Genomic DNA, 17,579 nt, shown 5'->3' with positions numbered 1-17,579 from the left:
TGTTATGTCTTTTCCCACAATTAAAAACAAAACGAAACCCAAAAAGAAAGACTCAGCCTTCTTTATACAATCCCCCACCTCTCAACTCCCACCTATTACTAAATTTAAAATAAAAGAGAAGGAAGAAAGGAGAAAGAAGGTAGATAATAGGTAGATTGGCTGGTTCTCCATCAAATACACAGGGTAGACACAGCCCAAAGTTATAAACTTCAAAAGTGACAGCCAAGGAAAGATAAAACAGATTTTGAAGAGGAATGGATGAAGCCTGTTTCACAAGGCTCCTAACTTGAACAATTCTCATTAACACCCCAAATCTGGAGAGAAAAAAATGAATTTCATTATTTTATTAATTGTGAATAGGAGATGCTACAGAGCTGTGGGAGAGAATGAGTAAAACACAGAAGTAGATTCCAACACTTTCCAGCAGAAGTGAAGATTCTAGGGCACCATACTGAGGGCTTCCCAACTACAAGGAATAAATCTTGATTTGATGTTGTACGGAAAGAAAAAATCAGAGAACGAACTTTTCTAGGAAGGTGAAAAAATATCAGGGCTAGCCAGCAAAAATCTAATATGCCACATTAGAGTTCAGGAGTAATGTGTACAGGTCACCACAATCTACTATAGAGACAAAAGGAGTAGAGACCTGCAGTTTATATTTTTGTAACCACAAAAGCGAGGTGAGCCAAGAACAAGTGTGAGATGTAAAGAAGTTGTCCACTCAATGCAGGAACAAATACAAAGTCTGGACAGAGCTGTCAAGCCTTAGCAAGGTAAAAAAGAATAAGCATGACAAACAGGCAGAGAGAGACAGAAAGAGAGAGAGAGAGAGACAGAGACCAACAGAGACACTGAGAGAGACAGACAGAGACAGGAAGAGAAAGATGAGGAGGAGGAACAGACTGAAAGAGAAAAAGAATAGAAGGAATGTGGCATACAGATCAAAGAACTCTGTCTAGAAGAAAAATATAACCTAATGAATAAAAGACATTCTTCTTAAGTGCTTCAAGATTTGTAAATACAATAAACAAGAACTAAAAGACAGGATAAACAATAGAATGAGATAAAAAGGGAGTCTAAAAAATAAATTGTTCAAACATTATACAATAATTAAGAAACAATGGAAGTCACAATTAAAAGTATGACATAGAAGAGCTAAGATAATGAGTACAGATACTAAAAAACATAAAGCAATCGAAGAAAGATAAATAAAATCGGGTTATGATTATCTAACCTTAGGATAACTGTTGTCCATAAAATATAAAAAGAGCAGCAAAGAAGAGGACAGGAATATAGCTGCATTGGTTCTCCAGTAGCAAATACATAAGAATAGAGAGACAAAGCCCAAAGCCACACTCTTCAAAAAGTGATAGCCAAGAAATAAAAGATTCTGAAGCAGAATGGAGCAGCCTTATTTAGCAGGGCTCCTAACTTGGTCTCACGTATCAGAAGCCTAGAGATGAATCAACAAAACCCAAGAAAAATTAAAATATTCATAGATACGTATCTTGGCTCTCCCAAAAGCAGGTCCTGAGAAAAGACTGTGAGCAGGTAATTTATTTGGGAGGTGATTCCTGAGGGCAGAAGTGATTGACTGGGGAGAGTGAGAGGGAAGAAGATTGTACTATCAAGGTCACTGCTATAGGCAATGGGGGCTTAATTTCCATTAGTACCTCCTAAGAAGCATACTCAATGTCTACCAAAATTGCCTATCCAAAAATAGGAAGAAGGAGCTTCCACTCTCGGTGAGGGCTGTCCTTGACATAATTTTGCCACACTTGAGCTGAGTATAGGCTGGGACCAGCAGGCGTTTAGACAGGATGAAGTACTGTTAGTAATGAGCAAATGGAAGCACATGTAAAATCACACAAGTGGCAGCTGCAATCAGAAGTATGATCAGGTGATGGAAGATAGGGCATAATATTCAATAAAAGGGAAAACATCTGTGAGATAAAGAACAAAATCTAAACTGTGGTATATAACAGCGATGGCACACCACTCAGCAGTAAAATGAAAAAACTAGACCTCCATGCATCATTATAGATAAATCTTTTTAAAAAAATTGAGGCAAACAAACAAAAAAACCCCAGCTGCAGAAGGATACATACAGTTCGATTACCACTTATATAAAATTTAATAATCGAAAAATAAATTATTAAAATATTATTAAAATCTCCTAGGTATCCATCCCTGGTTGCAATTTCTCCTTCCTCACATATGAGGTTTTGTGTTTATCACATCTACGCATATCACTTACTATGAATGTATCCCAAGCAGTGATGAGTACATAGATGTTTACTATATTATTCTCCACAAATATTTCATTAAAAAAAGAAACTGAATTTGCGGATCCAAGTAAATTATGTCAGGAAAATACATTATAGAAAATTCAACACTGAGATACATCCTAGTTAAGTTTCTAAATTTCAAAAGTAATGCACCCAATCAAAACTCCAGAGATGAAATAAATGCACTTTACTTTGTACCATGTTATGTAATCACAACAACCATAACCTAGTTAAAACAAATAATTTAGCAATGATATTACATAGGACTAGATCCATCCACTAGAGAAGTTGCAGATTGGTGTGTTTGGTTCAACTGCTCAGTTGCTGCTTTTCAGTTTGAATTAGTTTTAGTTGCCAACATACCGAAATTGGAAAATTTGAAAATGTTGACTGTTGCACGCATTTGCATCTGTAGTATCAATCTTTGGAAAATTCGAAACCAGAAAGAAATAATCTGATGTTATTGCTTTATTTCTAAAATAAAGATTTTTAATATTTCTAAATCTATTATTTTGATATTTCTAAACATGCTAATTTTCTAATAATCAACCCTTTTGATATGTTTAGGATTATTTTATCTGGAGTCATAATTTCTTAAAAAAAAATAAAGTTTAAAAAAATAAAGCACTATGAGCCCTTCTTGAAAAATCTACTTATAGAAATCCAGCCAAATGAGCCATGCATCAGGAAAAGGATTGGTGAAGCATCTATCTTATCGAACTCAACATGAAATAAATACGAGATAAGCTGTGCAGATATAGTTAATAGACTATGTTACAAACTTTGGGTGAAAAAGTTACCCAAATTAGAAAAGGTAAAATTATACCAAATATAAGGTGCTAATATCCTCCTCTCTCACAGTAGGGGTGGATACTGTGTAACTTTGAAACAGCGAGATTTAAAAAAACACTCCAAATTATAATGTTCCTCATACTCTCTTAACTGTAGAGGGCTCGTTTAGGAAATACATCAATAATTCTTTGAATTTTACTTTGGTTTCTTTTTCTTTCATTAAATTCAAGCAAAACTATGTTTAATACTTTTTATTTAAAATAACATTTCAGTTATGGGTACACAGGGAATCATAACACTATTATACTTTTAGTAATTCGACATTTTCTATCATAAAACTAACAAAAGCAAACGAACCTAAAAATAAAAACTCATTACAATACAGTCCAATTTTTATAAAAATCATATCTATCCAGGCTTCCTTCCTATCTTTCTTCCTTTTTTTTTTTCTGCCTGTATAACTGCAAAGAAATATATCTAAAATGAAGTCAACCTGTTAATGATGATTATTTTTGGGGGAGTTTTAAAAAATTCTTTGCACCTTTTTGTATCACAATTCTTTTTTTTTAGGCAAGGCAACCCTTGGTTGACCTCACAGATTGCAAGGACCTTGTCAGCTTAAAATCACTTATTTTTTTATTTTTATTTTTTATAAGACCAGCACCTGGTCTTCCTAGGTGGTCTCCCATCCATGTACTAACCAGGCCCGACGCTGCTTAGCTTCCGAGATCAGATGGGATCAGGATTGTTCAGGGTAGCATGGCCGTAGACTGTATCACAATTCTTAACAATGAACAGGCATTATTTTTGCAAAAATGAGAATTTTTTTTCTTTACCAAAACACAACTTTATGAAAGTACTGTTAAGGAATTTCTATTGAAAACTGAGTATGGTTCAGGTGTGTAGCTTTCTGAGCATCTAATTCATGTGGGGCTAAAGCATTCACTGAGGGTAATAGATAACTAGATCTCCCACACCAAAAAGCCTCTGGGGTGGTAGTGATGCAGAAAGGGGATTCAAAATATCCCATCCTCAGAATTCTAATTTAACATAATGAATACCTATTGTGAGTATATGATGTACCAAACACAGTGCTAAGTACTATGTGTGTATTAACTCATCAAATCGTAATAACAAGCCTACAAGGTAGCTAAGTAATTTCTCAAATTTTTAGGAAGAGGGACAGAGAACTTACATACCCCTCAGAGAAGTTGGATTTAAACCCATATGTCTTTCACAATCCATTTTTCTTAATCACTATATCAGTGGTTACTACACCTTGCAGAACACTAAAATGACCCAGGGTCTCTAGAACACACTGAGGCCTAGCTCCCACATACAAATATTCTGATTTAATTAGCACAGGGTATGACCTGGGCAACACAATGTTAGAAAGTTCTCAGGTTGATTCTAATGTGCAGGCAAAGTGTGGGGACCACTCCATTATACTTTTCTGCCTCCTGGTCATCCTTGGTTGGTTATCAAGCCTAGATGAAATTAGAATCATCTGATGATTTTTAGAACTTCAAGACCCTCACCTGACCCCAGACCAATAGGCCTGGGCTTAGATATTTTTTAATGCTTCTCAGGTGATTCCAGCCTGTAGCCAAGACTCGAGAACCACTGCTTAGGGAGATACCAGCTGCCTTCTACGTTAACAATCAGTGCTCAGGCTAGTGAGTTTTTTCAATAGTACAGTATCTTTCAAAGGGGCAAGGCGCGCGCGCGCACATGCACACACATGCACACACACACACACACGCAGAGAAGAAAAAGAAAAAAGAACCACTGTCCAGTGGTCAAAAGTCAGAGTGCATGGTTTTTAATTTACCTACATTCTCATGAGTTCAGAATTATTCTGGAAATAATAAGACTTTCTTCAACTGTCTTTGAGACTGGATTTAGTGTTTCCTCTGGTGAGAACATGGGCTATGGTTTTCTTTAGCTACAGGCTTTCTTTTCTTTTTTCTCCTTCAGATAAAGCTGTTTGTCCTGGAATTGGGCTTCATCTGGGACTACCACAAGTATAACAAGGGCCTACTGATAAATATCTACTTGAGGCCACATATTGATGACAAAAAAGTTTTACAGAATAAAACATTAAAGTTAATGAAAATAAAATAATAAAGGACTAACGGTAAAGCCCAAAATATTAATAGAGAAATAAAATCCACAAAATATTAGACATGGTCCTTGAGAAATAAACTAAATAATGCAATTGAATGAAGAAGAAATCTGAGGTTGAAAGCAGAAAGTACTTCTTAAGGGAGTATCAAGAGAAAAATCCATACATGCCAGATCTGGTTGTAGAACCTAACACTAGAGATTCTAATACAGAATATAGTAGTCACTAATATGTATTGCATGTTTACAATGTACCAGGTATAATCCTAAACCTCAGATTTGGCAACTTAAGGTGAAAGAGTCTAATATGATAGAATCTTTGGTTCCCAGAGTACCCAGTATGAGAAAGTACATTAATTAATCAGCTTGTGGGCAGCTCTCAACCATTTCTTTCATAGGCACACACAATTCCTACTCCTGGTAGCTAGGTACTGAACATAAAGCCAAAAAATATTCTGTCTGTCTGGCTCTAGACAAGTCAGTTTGAAGCCAAGTTCAAGATGCTAATGAAAAAGAGATCCTTAAGCTTTAGCAACCAGACATCTAGGTGGCAAAACTGACATTGTCTTATGGAAATAAGCTCTGTATTTTTATAACAAGGCCATGAGTCTTAAAATTCTTAAAAGGTTATCACTGTTCCAGATCTTAAATTATTTAAACTGTCAATTATCCTTGGTTATTCCTCACTTCTGACTCTCTAATGTAACAAGATTAGGTGTGTCTGTTTGCCACCAAGAGCCTATGTACAAGCACTCCACATTTAAAGAGACTTTCTTCAAGTACAGGTCTGGATTTCTCAGACTCAAACAGGCAGCAAACAAGGTAACAGCTGAAACTTCAGGGTTTCAGAAGAGAACTTCCCCAATACTCTCGAGGGCAAGTTATTACCAATTATATAGATAATGAAAGAAATTTAGCATGGATCCTGTAGAACTTGTGGTTTTAAGCAGAATGCATGCTGGTGGGCCTGTAACAGTAGGTTAGAAGTGAAGTACACACCTAGATAATTTGGTCACTCCTGTCATTCACCTGATTGTGGGTAAATATCTTCCCGACATAAATATTTCATTTTAGGACTAGATGATAACAATTGGTCAACAAGTTCAATTGCTCCTCGAGGCCACAGCTAAAACAAACAATAAAAATCATCACCAGTCGGTAGTGGGGGGAAAAATGGCATAGATAGTAAGAGGCTCTGTTTATTCTTCTGGCAACCAAACCAAAGTTGTGACTGAAAAAAGGAGCAAACAGCAAGGAAAAATCGCCTGGGATCTAGAGGAACAAGCTATACAACTAGGGAGAAATTTAAGAAATCACCCTGCAACGGCAGAAGGTAGGACGGGGAAAGGACGCGAGGCTGCCCGGTCCCAAGTGGCTGAGTGAGACAAAGGTTGCGGCAGTAGCAAGCAGTTGCAAACACCTCTTAAAGGGGCAGTGTCCATAAGCAGACTTTTGCAGTGACGGATCTGCTTGATCGGAGCACCAGTGCCGGTTTGGCTGTGCCGGGACTTACAGGGGAACATTGAGTTGTCGGAGTGAAAGCCAAGGCCAGACATGCTCGGTACAGAAGTGCCTGCGGTATCCATTATTCCTCTGTCAAGCCCTCCCCGCTCCCAGTGCGTGGATTCAGCACTGCCATAATAAAATCCACCATAGCGAAGCCATCATCAAACTGGCTAATAGAGGTCGCTCAGCCTAAAGGATTCTCTGAAATTCCGCCTCCCTCAACTCGTGGCTGCATCCAAGCCACATGCAGGTGTAGCCTTGGTGAATCAGGTGCCCCTTGCTGAGCAGTACCTAGACTCATACCGGCAGCAGCTGGCCTCAGTTTCTGGTGTGGCCTTTTGAGGCAACTATAAGCACAGCATCTGTGGATTGCTTGCTGAATCTTAACACGTGGCCCAGGAGGGGCATAAGCCTGGGCTAAATTTGGCCTGCAGCTGAACCCCTCTCAGTACCGTGCCACTGGACACCTACTTCACAAAGCCATACTAATAAGACCAGAGGACGTAGGAGCTTTGCTTACTACATAGAAACAGACACAGAAAGGCAGCCAAAATGGGAAGACAAAGAAGCAGAAACCATATGAGAGAAAAGAACAGAGATGCAGAAATAATGAAGTCAAGTAATCTAATAGATGCAGAGTTCAGTACACTGGTTATAAAGATGCTCAATGAACTTATGGGAAGTGTGGATGCATTCAGTGAGAACTTCAATAAAGAGATCAAAAACAATAATGGAAATGGAAATGATAAAAGAGAACCAGTCAGAAATGAAGAACACATTATCTGAGATGAGAAGCATATTAAATGGAATAAACAAAGTGCATAAAGAACAGGATCAAATGACTTATATAGAGGGTGGGAAAGCCAAGGATACTCAATCAGCATGGCAAGTAAAAAGAAGCCAAGACTACAATAATAATTTAAGGAGCCTATGGGACACTATTAAAGGTAAAAATATCCAGGTCATTGGGGTACCTGAAGGAAAACAAGATGTTGAACAGCTATTTGAAGAAATAATGATGGAAAACTTCCCCAACCTGGTGAAGGAAATGAACGTAAAACCCCAGGACGCTCAGAGAGTCCCCCAAACCAGGAATCCAAAGGGGCCCACATCAAGACACATCATAATTAAAATGCCGAAGGTTAAATACAAAGAGAGACTCTTAAAAGCAGAAAGAGAAAAGTAGTTGGTTACCTGTAAGGGAGCACCCGTAAGACTGGCATGGCAGCTGATTTCTCAAAATCAACTATGCAGGACAGAAGGGCTTGGAACAAAATATTCAACATGAAGAAAACCCAGGACCTACAACCAAGAATACTTTATTCAGCAAAGCTATCATTTAGACTTGAAGGACAGATAAAGAGCTTTCCAGACAAAAACAAAAACAAAACAAAACTAAAGGAATTTATCACCACCAAGCCAATATTATAGGAAATGTTGGAGGGACTTCTTTAAGAAGAAAAAACATGTATCAAAAACAGGGATAAAGAATGGGAACAACTATATTCCTATCAAGAAGTATCTCAAATGGCAAAGAATTAAGTGCTACAACCAAAAGATAGAGTGGTTGAATGGATAAGAAAACAAGATCCCTACATATGATGCCTACAAGGGACTCTTGATTAAAAGACACACACAGACTAAAAGGAAGGGGATGGAAAAAGATATTGCCTTAATGGACCTAGAAGGTACTGTGTTGAATGAAATGGGTTGAATAAAGAAAAATATTGTATGATTTCACATACATGTGGAATCTTAAGAACAAAATCAACAACAACAAAAGCAGAAATAAACTCATAGATACAGAGAATATACAGAGGGATACCAGATGGGAGAGGGGTTGGGCCGGGGGAAAGAGGGCAAAGGGATTGAGAGGTGCAGGTGGATGGTTGCAGAGTAGATATGGGGATGTAGAGTATAGCATGGGGAATATGGTTAATGTTGGAATGAAAATGTAAGGGAGAGAAGGGGTGCTAGATTTGGTGGGGTGATCGCTTTGCGAGTTGTGTAGATCTCTGATCAATATGATGTACAGCTGAGGCTGTTGTGTTGTATGCCAACTACAACAGAAAAAAAAAACTCATTGAACTGTACCATGCAAATGCAGGCAACTAGTTGCCTATTATATTTCAATAAAGACTGAAGGAAAAAAAACTCATCAGCAGTCAGAGGCTCTCTTTCATTCACAGTTAGCAGTGTATCTCTATGAAGTTATGTAGATATAAATTAATGGGAAGGAGAGCATCAGGTCACTTAAAATGTAACCATTACATAACAACTACATGCAGTTTGCGATTCTACACCAAAAGAAAAAAAAAGACTATTGAAAAACAACAAAACTGAAACAGACTATAAATTAGATAAAAGTATTGTATCAATGTTCTGTGAATTTAAGAACTATGCTGGAGTTACATAAGATAAACCTTGTTCTTAGGAAGTAAACAATAGATATCAAAAGGTTAAGGTGCCAGATGCATGAAGCCTACTCTCAAATGATACAGGAAAAATAAATTACATAGCTAGAGAGAATGATAAAGCAAATGTGGCAAAATATTAATAATTTATGAATTTTGATAAAGAGTATATGGAGTACTCTGTACTATTATCACAACTTTTCTGTAAATTGAAAATTCAAAATTAAAAGTAAAAAAATTAAAACAAACTAGCAGAATTTATCTTAAAGTTTAATGTCAAAATCTAAATAAAAAGAAAGTGATTCATCATTATGAATCTGAGCCAGATAAACATTTTACAAAGGTCATTCTACAGAATATGAAGAATTTCAGCTTTTAGAATTTAAACAGTTGGGTTAGTAGTTCAACTCTACAATTTTGTAGCTCTGTGACTTTAAGTTATTCTTCTCATCTTCCTGAGTGTTAAGTGTCCTCCTCTATAAAATGGAGATAATGATACAAATATCATAGGATGACTGAAAAGATTAAATGAGATGATATCAAATACTGCAAACTTCATATGAGTACCACCATGTTATGTGTTGAGAGAAAAATCTCTATAAAATTCTTATGTTTCTGTGTGTCTTGTAAGCAAGGCACAAAATGCTTTGTTCTGGGCTATCTTTTCAAGGCTGTTTGTAGAGCAAACAGATTTGTAAGAGAAATGGTGTCCCAGTACAGAGGAAAAAGGAACATGTTTGCTGCCTACTATAAAAGGCTCAGGGCTCCTCTCCTATATAACACAGCACTCTGCCTGTGAAGGTATCATCTGACCCTCTACACACTGTGGGAAGAAGAGAGGCTTGGGAAACTGATAAAACGTTGATACTCTGGCTACTAGTACTGCTGTGAATAATAAAATTCTTTTCTCTCACCCAGGGGTCTCATGTTTTCTGTCAACATCCATGGAACTGTGGTAGACTAACTTGTAGGGTAAAATCACAGACCCCTCACAGTTCTTGACACTAAACATTTTCTGTTAACATTATCTCTTTAGGTCATATCAATAGCTCTGTAAAGTTCAGCAAAAGACAGCATGGTACAAATGACATATCCCACAAATAGTAGTTAATATTATCTTCTTCTTCTTTATTATCATCACCATCATCATCATCATCATCGTTAATCCTTGGGAAAATCCCATAAACTTGGAATCAATACCATTATCTTACAGCTGGTTAATTAACCTGCCAAGAGTAAGTTAGCTGCATAAATGGAGAGGCTAGAATTTTAATCCTTTCCACTATTACAATGTCATCTCACAGCTTTAAAATTATGAACTCATTTGGTAAAGTTGAAAACTTTAGATTATATCACAACAGCCAATCACTCTTCAAGTGTGTATTGAACACCTCCTATGTCTCAGGTACTTTGCCAGTGATGGGGAAATAATAGTGAATAAAACATGCTCTCAGTCTTCATGAAGCTTACAGGGGAAACATACACCAAAATAAGTAAAACAAAACAGTAAATTATTAACTCTTATAAGTGTTATGATGGAAGCAAACAATGGTCTGAGATAGGAAATAACTGGAGGACAGAGTTTTCAAACTATAGGTTGTCAGCTGAGAATAAATTCTCAGTTTTTGAAAAATGAAGCAGTATCGAAAACAATGCACACACATTATAAGTATTGTTTTGTGAAACTTCCGTCTTGCATAGAGGTTCATGATATAAAATGTATTTCTTTTAGGCAAAGGAATAATTATGCAATGGGAATGGAAAAATAGAAAATTATAATGTGGTTAGAATACTATAGAAAGGGACAGAGTGGTACAATGAGGTTGGAAAGAAAAATGTTAACGTTCTGGTAGAGTTTATGCAATGTAGTTTTAAATAGGTAAGTAATATGATTTGATTATGTTAGAAGACACTTCTTTTACTATAAGGAGAATGGAGGGAGTACGAGAATAACCGTCTAGAACACCTTTATAAGCAGTCGAGGTAGGTGATAATGGTAGCTTGGTTTGGGGTGCATGAAGGGAGGGGCAATAGTTATGAAAAAGAATGGACTGATTCAAGATATTATTTTGAAGATAAATCAACAGGAATTGCTGAAGTGAGGTATCAGAGGCATACTTTAAATTTCAGCTATACCCAAATATTGTGGTTCCGTGAACATACCCACGTGTCTGTGTCTATGCTCATGCTCTTCTTGAATATCTTACCCGCTCCCCAAGCTCTCACCCTACTCACCTGGTACACTCCCACCCATCCTCTCTTCAGGATTGAGCCCCAACACCGCCTTTCCCACAAAGCCTTCCCTGACACTTAGAAGCTCTCTTCTCCATATTCTCTTAGCATATCACATATGCTTCTAACCTAGTAGTTACAGACCGCACTGCAATACCTGTTTATATATCTGTTTCCCAAGTTAATCTGGAGTCATGCCAGGGCTGAAGCTATATTCTACTCATTTTCAACTTTGGATCGATGACAGTTCTTAGAAAATTGTAGACTCATTAATCAAATGTGCCAATGCATGTAATATATTCCTTCATTCCTAAACTAGCAAAATGTCCTCATATGTAAAGGCAGGCAGTGCACATATTTTTATTTATGCTCATTTCAGATCATCTCTCAATGATTCCATATTCAGAGATATATGTATTTGCTTAGTTTATGTTGCCATACAAATCTATTAGACTCTGATTAACAAGCAAATGGTGCTCCTTGCCTTCACAAACAGCATAATGTATAGGAAGGAGCTTATTCTGAAGTTAGATCTCTGTTCATAAATCAACTCTTCAATTTACTGACCAAGTGGCCTTTGGCATGTTTTTTAATCTCTCTGGATCTTAATTTACTCAACTATCTAGTAAGGCTAATATGCCTATGTCATAGGGTTGTCACAGGGCCCAAATGTAAATGTAAAGTAACTAACACAAATATACACTCAATACACATTACTCCCTATTTCTCCAACTTACCTTCTTTATAAGGAAGCATACAGCCTTTGCAAAACTAAACACAAAATGTTTCTGGTCATGGCAGTGTCTTGACTTAAGGGCTGAGAATGGAAACCACCTTACTTTTTTTACTCCAACACACATAGCTTGGGACACTGAGGTTCAAAACTACCTACCCTGACATAGTTTACACTAATATGATTTTATTATTTTGTTATTAGCATGACTTTACTATTTTAGGAGACTCCTGCCCAAATAGCTTAATTGTTCATTATAGGAACTTCCTGAAAAAAATCTATCAATTTTTCAAGAGATAGCATTATGCCCTAAGGTTCCTTGCATTCCTCTGCTTGTTCTTTCCATCAGTCCCTAAAACTGGCAAGTACTCAATTCTAATCAAGCTATCTCCACTATCCTGCCCTCTCACTCTGTCACTGAAAGACCAGCCTTCAAATCCTCAATAAAATCTTTCCTTTTCAGTAAGACACTATCAGAACTCTGTTGAGGTGGTCTTCTTCCTTACCCTAGTAAGCCATAAATTCAACTTTATCTTATCAAAAGGTATGTTGGTGATATTTGGGAAGCCAGCAGTGTTTTATTCCTTTCCTCATTACAAATTTGTTCAAACATGCCTCTAATCAAGAAAAACAAGGTCTCCTGTTATCTTTGGGGTTACCAAAAATAATGGTAGGGCAGGCAGCCAAAGTGACCACAAGAGAAATGACCAGTTTTTAAATGAAATCCTTTATAATGAAAATTCAGATCCATCATCAATTTCACTAAGTGTAAAGAACACTGAAGAATAAAGAAATAAAATGGAGTCACAATAGTCAAGCTGCTAAGTTATTAAAATCAAGTAGGTTGTGGTACGAGGAAATAATTCTATTTTTGTTTTAACTAGCCTGGGAACTTAGAAGTTTCATCCTTCCAGTCCTGTATCAATGCTTAGATATAGAGCCAACATCTAGATAACCCTCCGGTTACCCTCTGAAGGTTAAAGAATGTTCACGTATCCAGACGATGTGACAACCATTATCCAGACCACTTGTCCTCTACAGGATTATAGTCTGGGACCAATACAGAGGCTAAGCACACAGAACTAATTCTTCTCAAGAATAGATATTTTACTGTAAGAACCTTCAGCTTTTCTTTCTTCTTCGGAATACTCTGGTTATTATCTAGTTGTATTTCTGGATCACAAACCCTGAGGCCCTTGAATAAATCTTTAACATTTATTTCTAGCCAAAGCCTCCTGATTTCAAGAGTTCAACACTAATTTCTATAGGATCTAAGCATGGTCCAATGACTTTCCACCCAGGTAAAGAATACAGAGCTGTAGGGTGAGAAATAGTGAGGGAAGCAATATGTGCCTTTCGAAGTTTACTTTTCACACTGATCAGGGCCGCATACCTGGCCCCCCACTAGGTTTGCTTTAGCAGCTGAAGCATCTCGAAAGAAGAGGGAAGCGGTAGAAATAAACAGGGTTTACTTAGAACCCGCCCTCCCGCTGACTAAGGACTGGCCCGCAGCTGTGAAACAGCTTTGGGGTGCGGGGCTCAGCGAGGACCCTCCTTCTGCCAGTTCCTGATTTGGTACCTGACAGGCGATGGACCTCCGGAAGCCGCACGCCATGTCGGGGCTCCACGAAGCGCGACCCGGGTTCCTCTGCAGCCCCGCCTCCGAGCGCCGGAAGCCGGCCCCCGAGGATGATGTCAGCCAATGAAGGAGCCCAATGGTTCGCTTCTAACCTCTGCCCCGCTGCCGCGAGGGAGCGCGGGAAATCCCGAGCATCTGGAATCCCGCAGGCCCCCGGGACCATGTCCACCTCCTCGGTGTCCAAGGTACGTGGGGGCAGGTGCCCACTGGGACTCCGCCGCCGCCTCATTCCCCTTTGAAGAAGAGATGAAGCGGAGGTTACGTAAGCCTCCTTGTACGGACTCCAGGGGAAGGAGCGGCGGGGCCGGGCTGAGGCGTCATTGCTCCGGCTTCAGTTGAGGTTAACTTTCCTTGAGGAGCGAAGACACCTATCTGCCTTAGTATTCCGACTAGCAGGATTTTTAAGTTCTGGTTTGTGGAGGCCGGATGCCCGGAGGGTATGCCTCAGTCTCCCCCCGCCTTTTTTTTTGCTTTTTATAAATGTTTGTTGTGCTCCGAGCACGCCGTTAGCTACCCGAATACAATGATAAAGTAGACTCCGTTTTTGCACTCAAGAAAAGCACTAAACACAGATGAACTAACCACAAATTGTGATAAATGTTAGCAAAAAAGAAAGTTCTAAGTGAAAGAACAGAAGAGTGACTAGAACCCAATCTAGATTGTCCCGTGCGGGGGTGGGGGGTGGGGAGGGGAGGCTGGTCAGCGAAGGCCTTTGGAGAAAGTGACATTTCATCTGAGACCTGAAAAATGAGTAAAAGGTTAGGTAAAGGATTGAGGGGCTGAGGGACGGTTCTAGCAGAGAGAATGACATATTCTTTGGCACAGAAGATAGAAATAAAATGGCATATTAACAGAATTGAAAAATCCATATAATCAGAGAGTGGAGATACAGAAGAAACTATGAAACAAGAGAATGAAAGCAGTGTAGTGCGTGTGTGTATGTATGTATTTGAGTGAGTGAGTGAGATCATATAGATCTTTTCATTTGAGCTGCTTAGACGGTCAGGCATTGCGAGACATAGTAATGTAGTTCATAAGAAGATACACTTTATAGAGTTCTTTTCCAGTGCAGTGGCCACAAGCCACGTGGCTTTTAAAATTAAAATAAAATTAAATAAAATTAAAAATTCAATTCCTTAGTCTCCCTAGTCATATTTCAAGTGCCCAGTGACCGCATGTGGCTGTGACTACTGTATTAGTGCAGATTATGATATTTCCATCCTTATTGAAAGTTCTATTGGACAGCGCTGCTATAAAGTTAAAGACCTGCAGTAATATGAGTACAACTGGAAGCCCCTGAAGTTAAGCTGTCTTAACTTAAAACTGAGAATGCAGATGAAGAAGTTGCAAAGACATTTCTTTGTTAAAATAGATTAATGAAGAAGGCTATACCATGGATCTAATTTTTGATTTTGACTAAAAATTATGAGAAGCAATGCCTTTCAACACTACATATCAAGGAGGAGCTACAAGTCGTAGGGTTTAAGTTTACAAAGGATTGACTGACTCTGATGCTAGGTGCAAACAGCAGAAGAGATTTAACTGTGCTAGTACTTTTTTTTTTTTTTTATTAGGGTTGGTATGTTTTTATTTTGCTCTGGTTATAAAATTCCACAGGTTTTGAGTGGTCTGTCCCCTAATCCTTTTTGTTGCTGGAGCCTCTTATTTTTTTTATCTCTTGTAGAATTGTGAACTTTTTTTTAGGAAAGCTTTTATGGCTTCGTAACAGTAATGCTTGTATTGAGATGATTACGAAGGAGACCTTACATAAGTAAGAATATTTAAAGACTATTTCAGGAGTTCATAGAACTGTCAGCTTTTTTTTTTTTTTAACCTATGCAAATTTCTCTTGTGTTTTCTTGCTGTCTGCCCTCCTCGACTTCTTCCTCCATCTCAAACACCAACCCTTGTTCAAGAGTTCAGAGCGGTTAACCATATTACTTCCACTGCAGTACATTCTTGGCACTCTTCACATCTCACTCTTTCATAACTTTTTCTTTGACTGACTTGCAGATGGATATAGAAAGGAGGCAAGGACAAGCTTGTCATGGTACCACTTGATTTTTCTAAATACTTACATATATTTTAAATAGTTCTACTAGTTGGAGATACAAGAATATAAGGCATAGTTCTCACTTTGGATCTGTAATCTAAATGGCCACTTTATATTTGCACTGCTGTCTTTAGCACTATCCTGAGATGATGTTTTTTAGGTGTAGTTCTTTCATTTTTCTTTCATTTTCCATAGAAATGGCAATCTTAAGAAGCTGTCTATGGTGTGTGGCTTTAAGACTGGTAGAATAAACATAGAACCAGTAGCTTGAGGACTTTGTATCACTAGTCAGATAATAACATGAAACTAAGCAAGTACCAGGAAAATTACTTGGCAAGTATTCATTCATTCCACATACTGATTGATATATGTACATGTTAACACTGTTCCAAACATTGAGGAAACGATTATGAACCAAATGCAGTCTGTGCTCTGAAGGTGCTCACAAACTACTTGGGGAGACAGGCCCTAAATAACTACGATAGAGTGATTTAAAACAATGCAAAGTAAAGATATTTGAGTACTGTGAGATCTTAGGGAAAGGAATAATTCTGACTAGAGAGTTGGGGAAGGTTTCCCAGACCAGGTGAGTTAGAGTTGAAGTGTAATGGATAAATGAATAAGAGTTTATCAGATGAGGAAAGGTGAAACAAGAGCCAAAATGATCTATTTCTCATCAAGGTTATAGTTACTTGGAGTTTAATTATATAATAAATACTTTTTTTGAAGCTTCAGAGCATCACTAGTTTTGATCTTCTTAATCTTCATTTTAATGTATAGTACTAATGTTTTTTAAGTTTTATAAAAATGAAACCTTTCTGAGTTTAAATTTCATAAGCGTTTTTTTTTTTTTGTTTGCCTCTTAGATCAGGTCTCAAAGACCAAAATCAAAGTTGAACGTCTCATGGGAAGGAGGAGAAGGAAATAGTCCCCACATTGTTTAAGAGTTTTCCTTCTATAGTTCAGAGTAAAGCGATGATTTCTTAGCACTTTAAAGAAACACTTTTTTTTCAATCTGCTTAACCATACTTGGTTAATAGATTTTTCTGTTCCTTGGTTACTTTGACTTTATGATTTTTTTCTTTCTTTTTTATAGGGCTGCTTTGTGTTTAAGTCAAACTTCAAGAAAAGAAAGACCTCTGTGCCAGTAGGTAAGATGTCTTAATGTCAAATTTGCTAGTTTTCCTCCTCCAAATCTTGAACTAACCTAGCCCTAATTGAATTTAGTAATTCTCTTGTTTAAGCTTGGCTTACTTACAATGTTGATGTACCAGTTATGTTCCAAACTATAGGTCAAAGGGATAAGGGTACACTCAAGGGTACTAATCTAAAAGGGAATAAAAATATACCTTCAAAAGGCAAATTGGAAAGTAAATTTCCTTCAGAGGTTATGTCACTGTTCTTTAAAAGAGAGTGTCTTAAAAATCTTTGTGGCTTCCTGAGGTGGGGTAGGGGGACTTGATTGCAAAAAGATAGGAGGGACTCTTTTTGCAGTGAGAGAAATGTTCCCTATATTGAGGGAGTGGTTATGTGAGTATATACTTTTGTTAAGACATATCATCTGTTAAAATGAGCATATTATTTGTAAATTATATCAATAAAATTATTTAAAAAAGATACTGTGTTCACTTTCTTCACTGATCTTCATTATCCAGATATCTATTTGGTGATCAAGTTAAGAAGACTTCTTCAAACAAATCGCAATATTACTGTCAGTCAGAAAGTGTTAATTGCACTGGTTCTCCATTGTCGCTGAAGATTATAATCACTTGGGGAACTTTAAAACAATTTTTTTTTT

The 17,579-nt window shown here is 37.6% G+C and overlaps 2 protein-coding genes and 1 pseudogene across 3 annotated transcripts in view; 1 reads left to right on the top strand and 2 right to left on the bottom strand.

The window, feature by feature from the left end:
- The window catches only part of RARS2 (arginyl-tRNA synthetase 2, mitochondrial), a 58,401-nt gene extending 44,616 nt beyond the window's left edge, over positions 1-13,785 (bottom strand). The window contains exons 1-2 of one of the 2 annotated variants that reach the window (XM_015600467.2): positions 13,669-13,772; positions 7,905-8,012 (exon numbers count right to left, since the gene is read on the bottom strand). Coding sequence is in view for 1 of the 2 variants with exons in the window: in XM_006926326.3 (XP_006926388.1) it covers positions 13,669-13,704 (36 nt within the window). In the remaining variant the exon portion in view is untranslated. Of the gene's footprint in view, positions 1-7,904; positions 8,013-13,668 lie in introns of both variants that reach the window. The other variant, XM_006926326.3, reaches the window with a different exon arrangement.
- LOC112474894 lies at positions 3,735-3,851 on the bottom strand (annotated as a pseudogene).
- ORC3 (origin recognition complex subunit 3) overlaps positions 13,757-17,579 on the top strand; it is a 55,430-nt gene continuing 51,607 nt past the window's right edge. The window contains exons 1-2 of the mRNA XM_006926325.3: positions 13,757-13,913; positions 16,878-16,932. Coding sequence (XP_006926387.2) covers positions 13,779-13,913; positions 16,878-16,932 — 190 coding nt within the window. The 5' untranslated portion in view covers positions 13,757-13,778. The remainder of the gene's footprint in view (positions 13,914-16,877; positions 16,933-17,579) is intronic.

The sequence above is a fragment of the Pteropus alecto genome, unplaced genomic scaffold (genome assembly GCF_000325575.1).
Source record: "Pteropus alecto unplaced genomic scaffold, ASM32557v1 scaffold7, whole genome shotgun sequence".
Taxonomy (NCBI): domain Eukaryota; kingdom Metazoa; phylum Chordata; class Mammalia; order Chiroptera; family Pteropodidae; genus Pteropus; species Pteropus alecto.
This window is presented reverse-complemented; position numbering and strand designations above follow the sequence as displayed.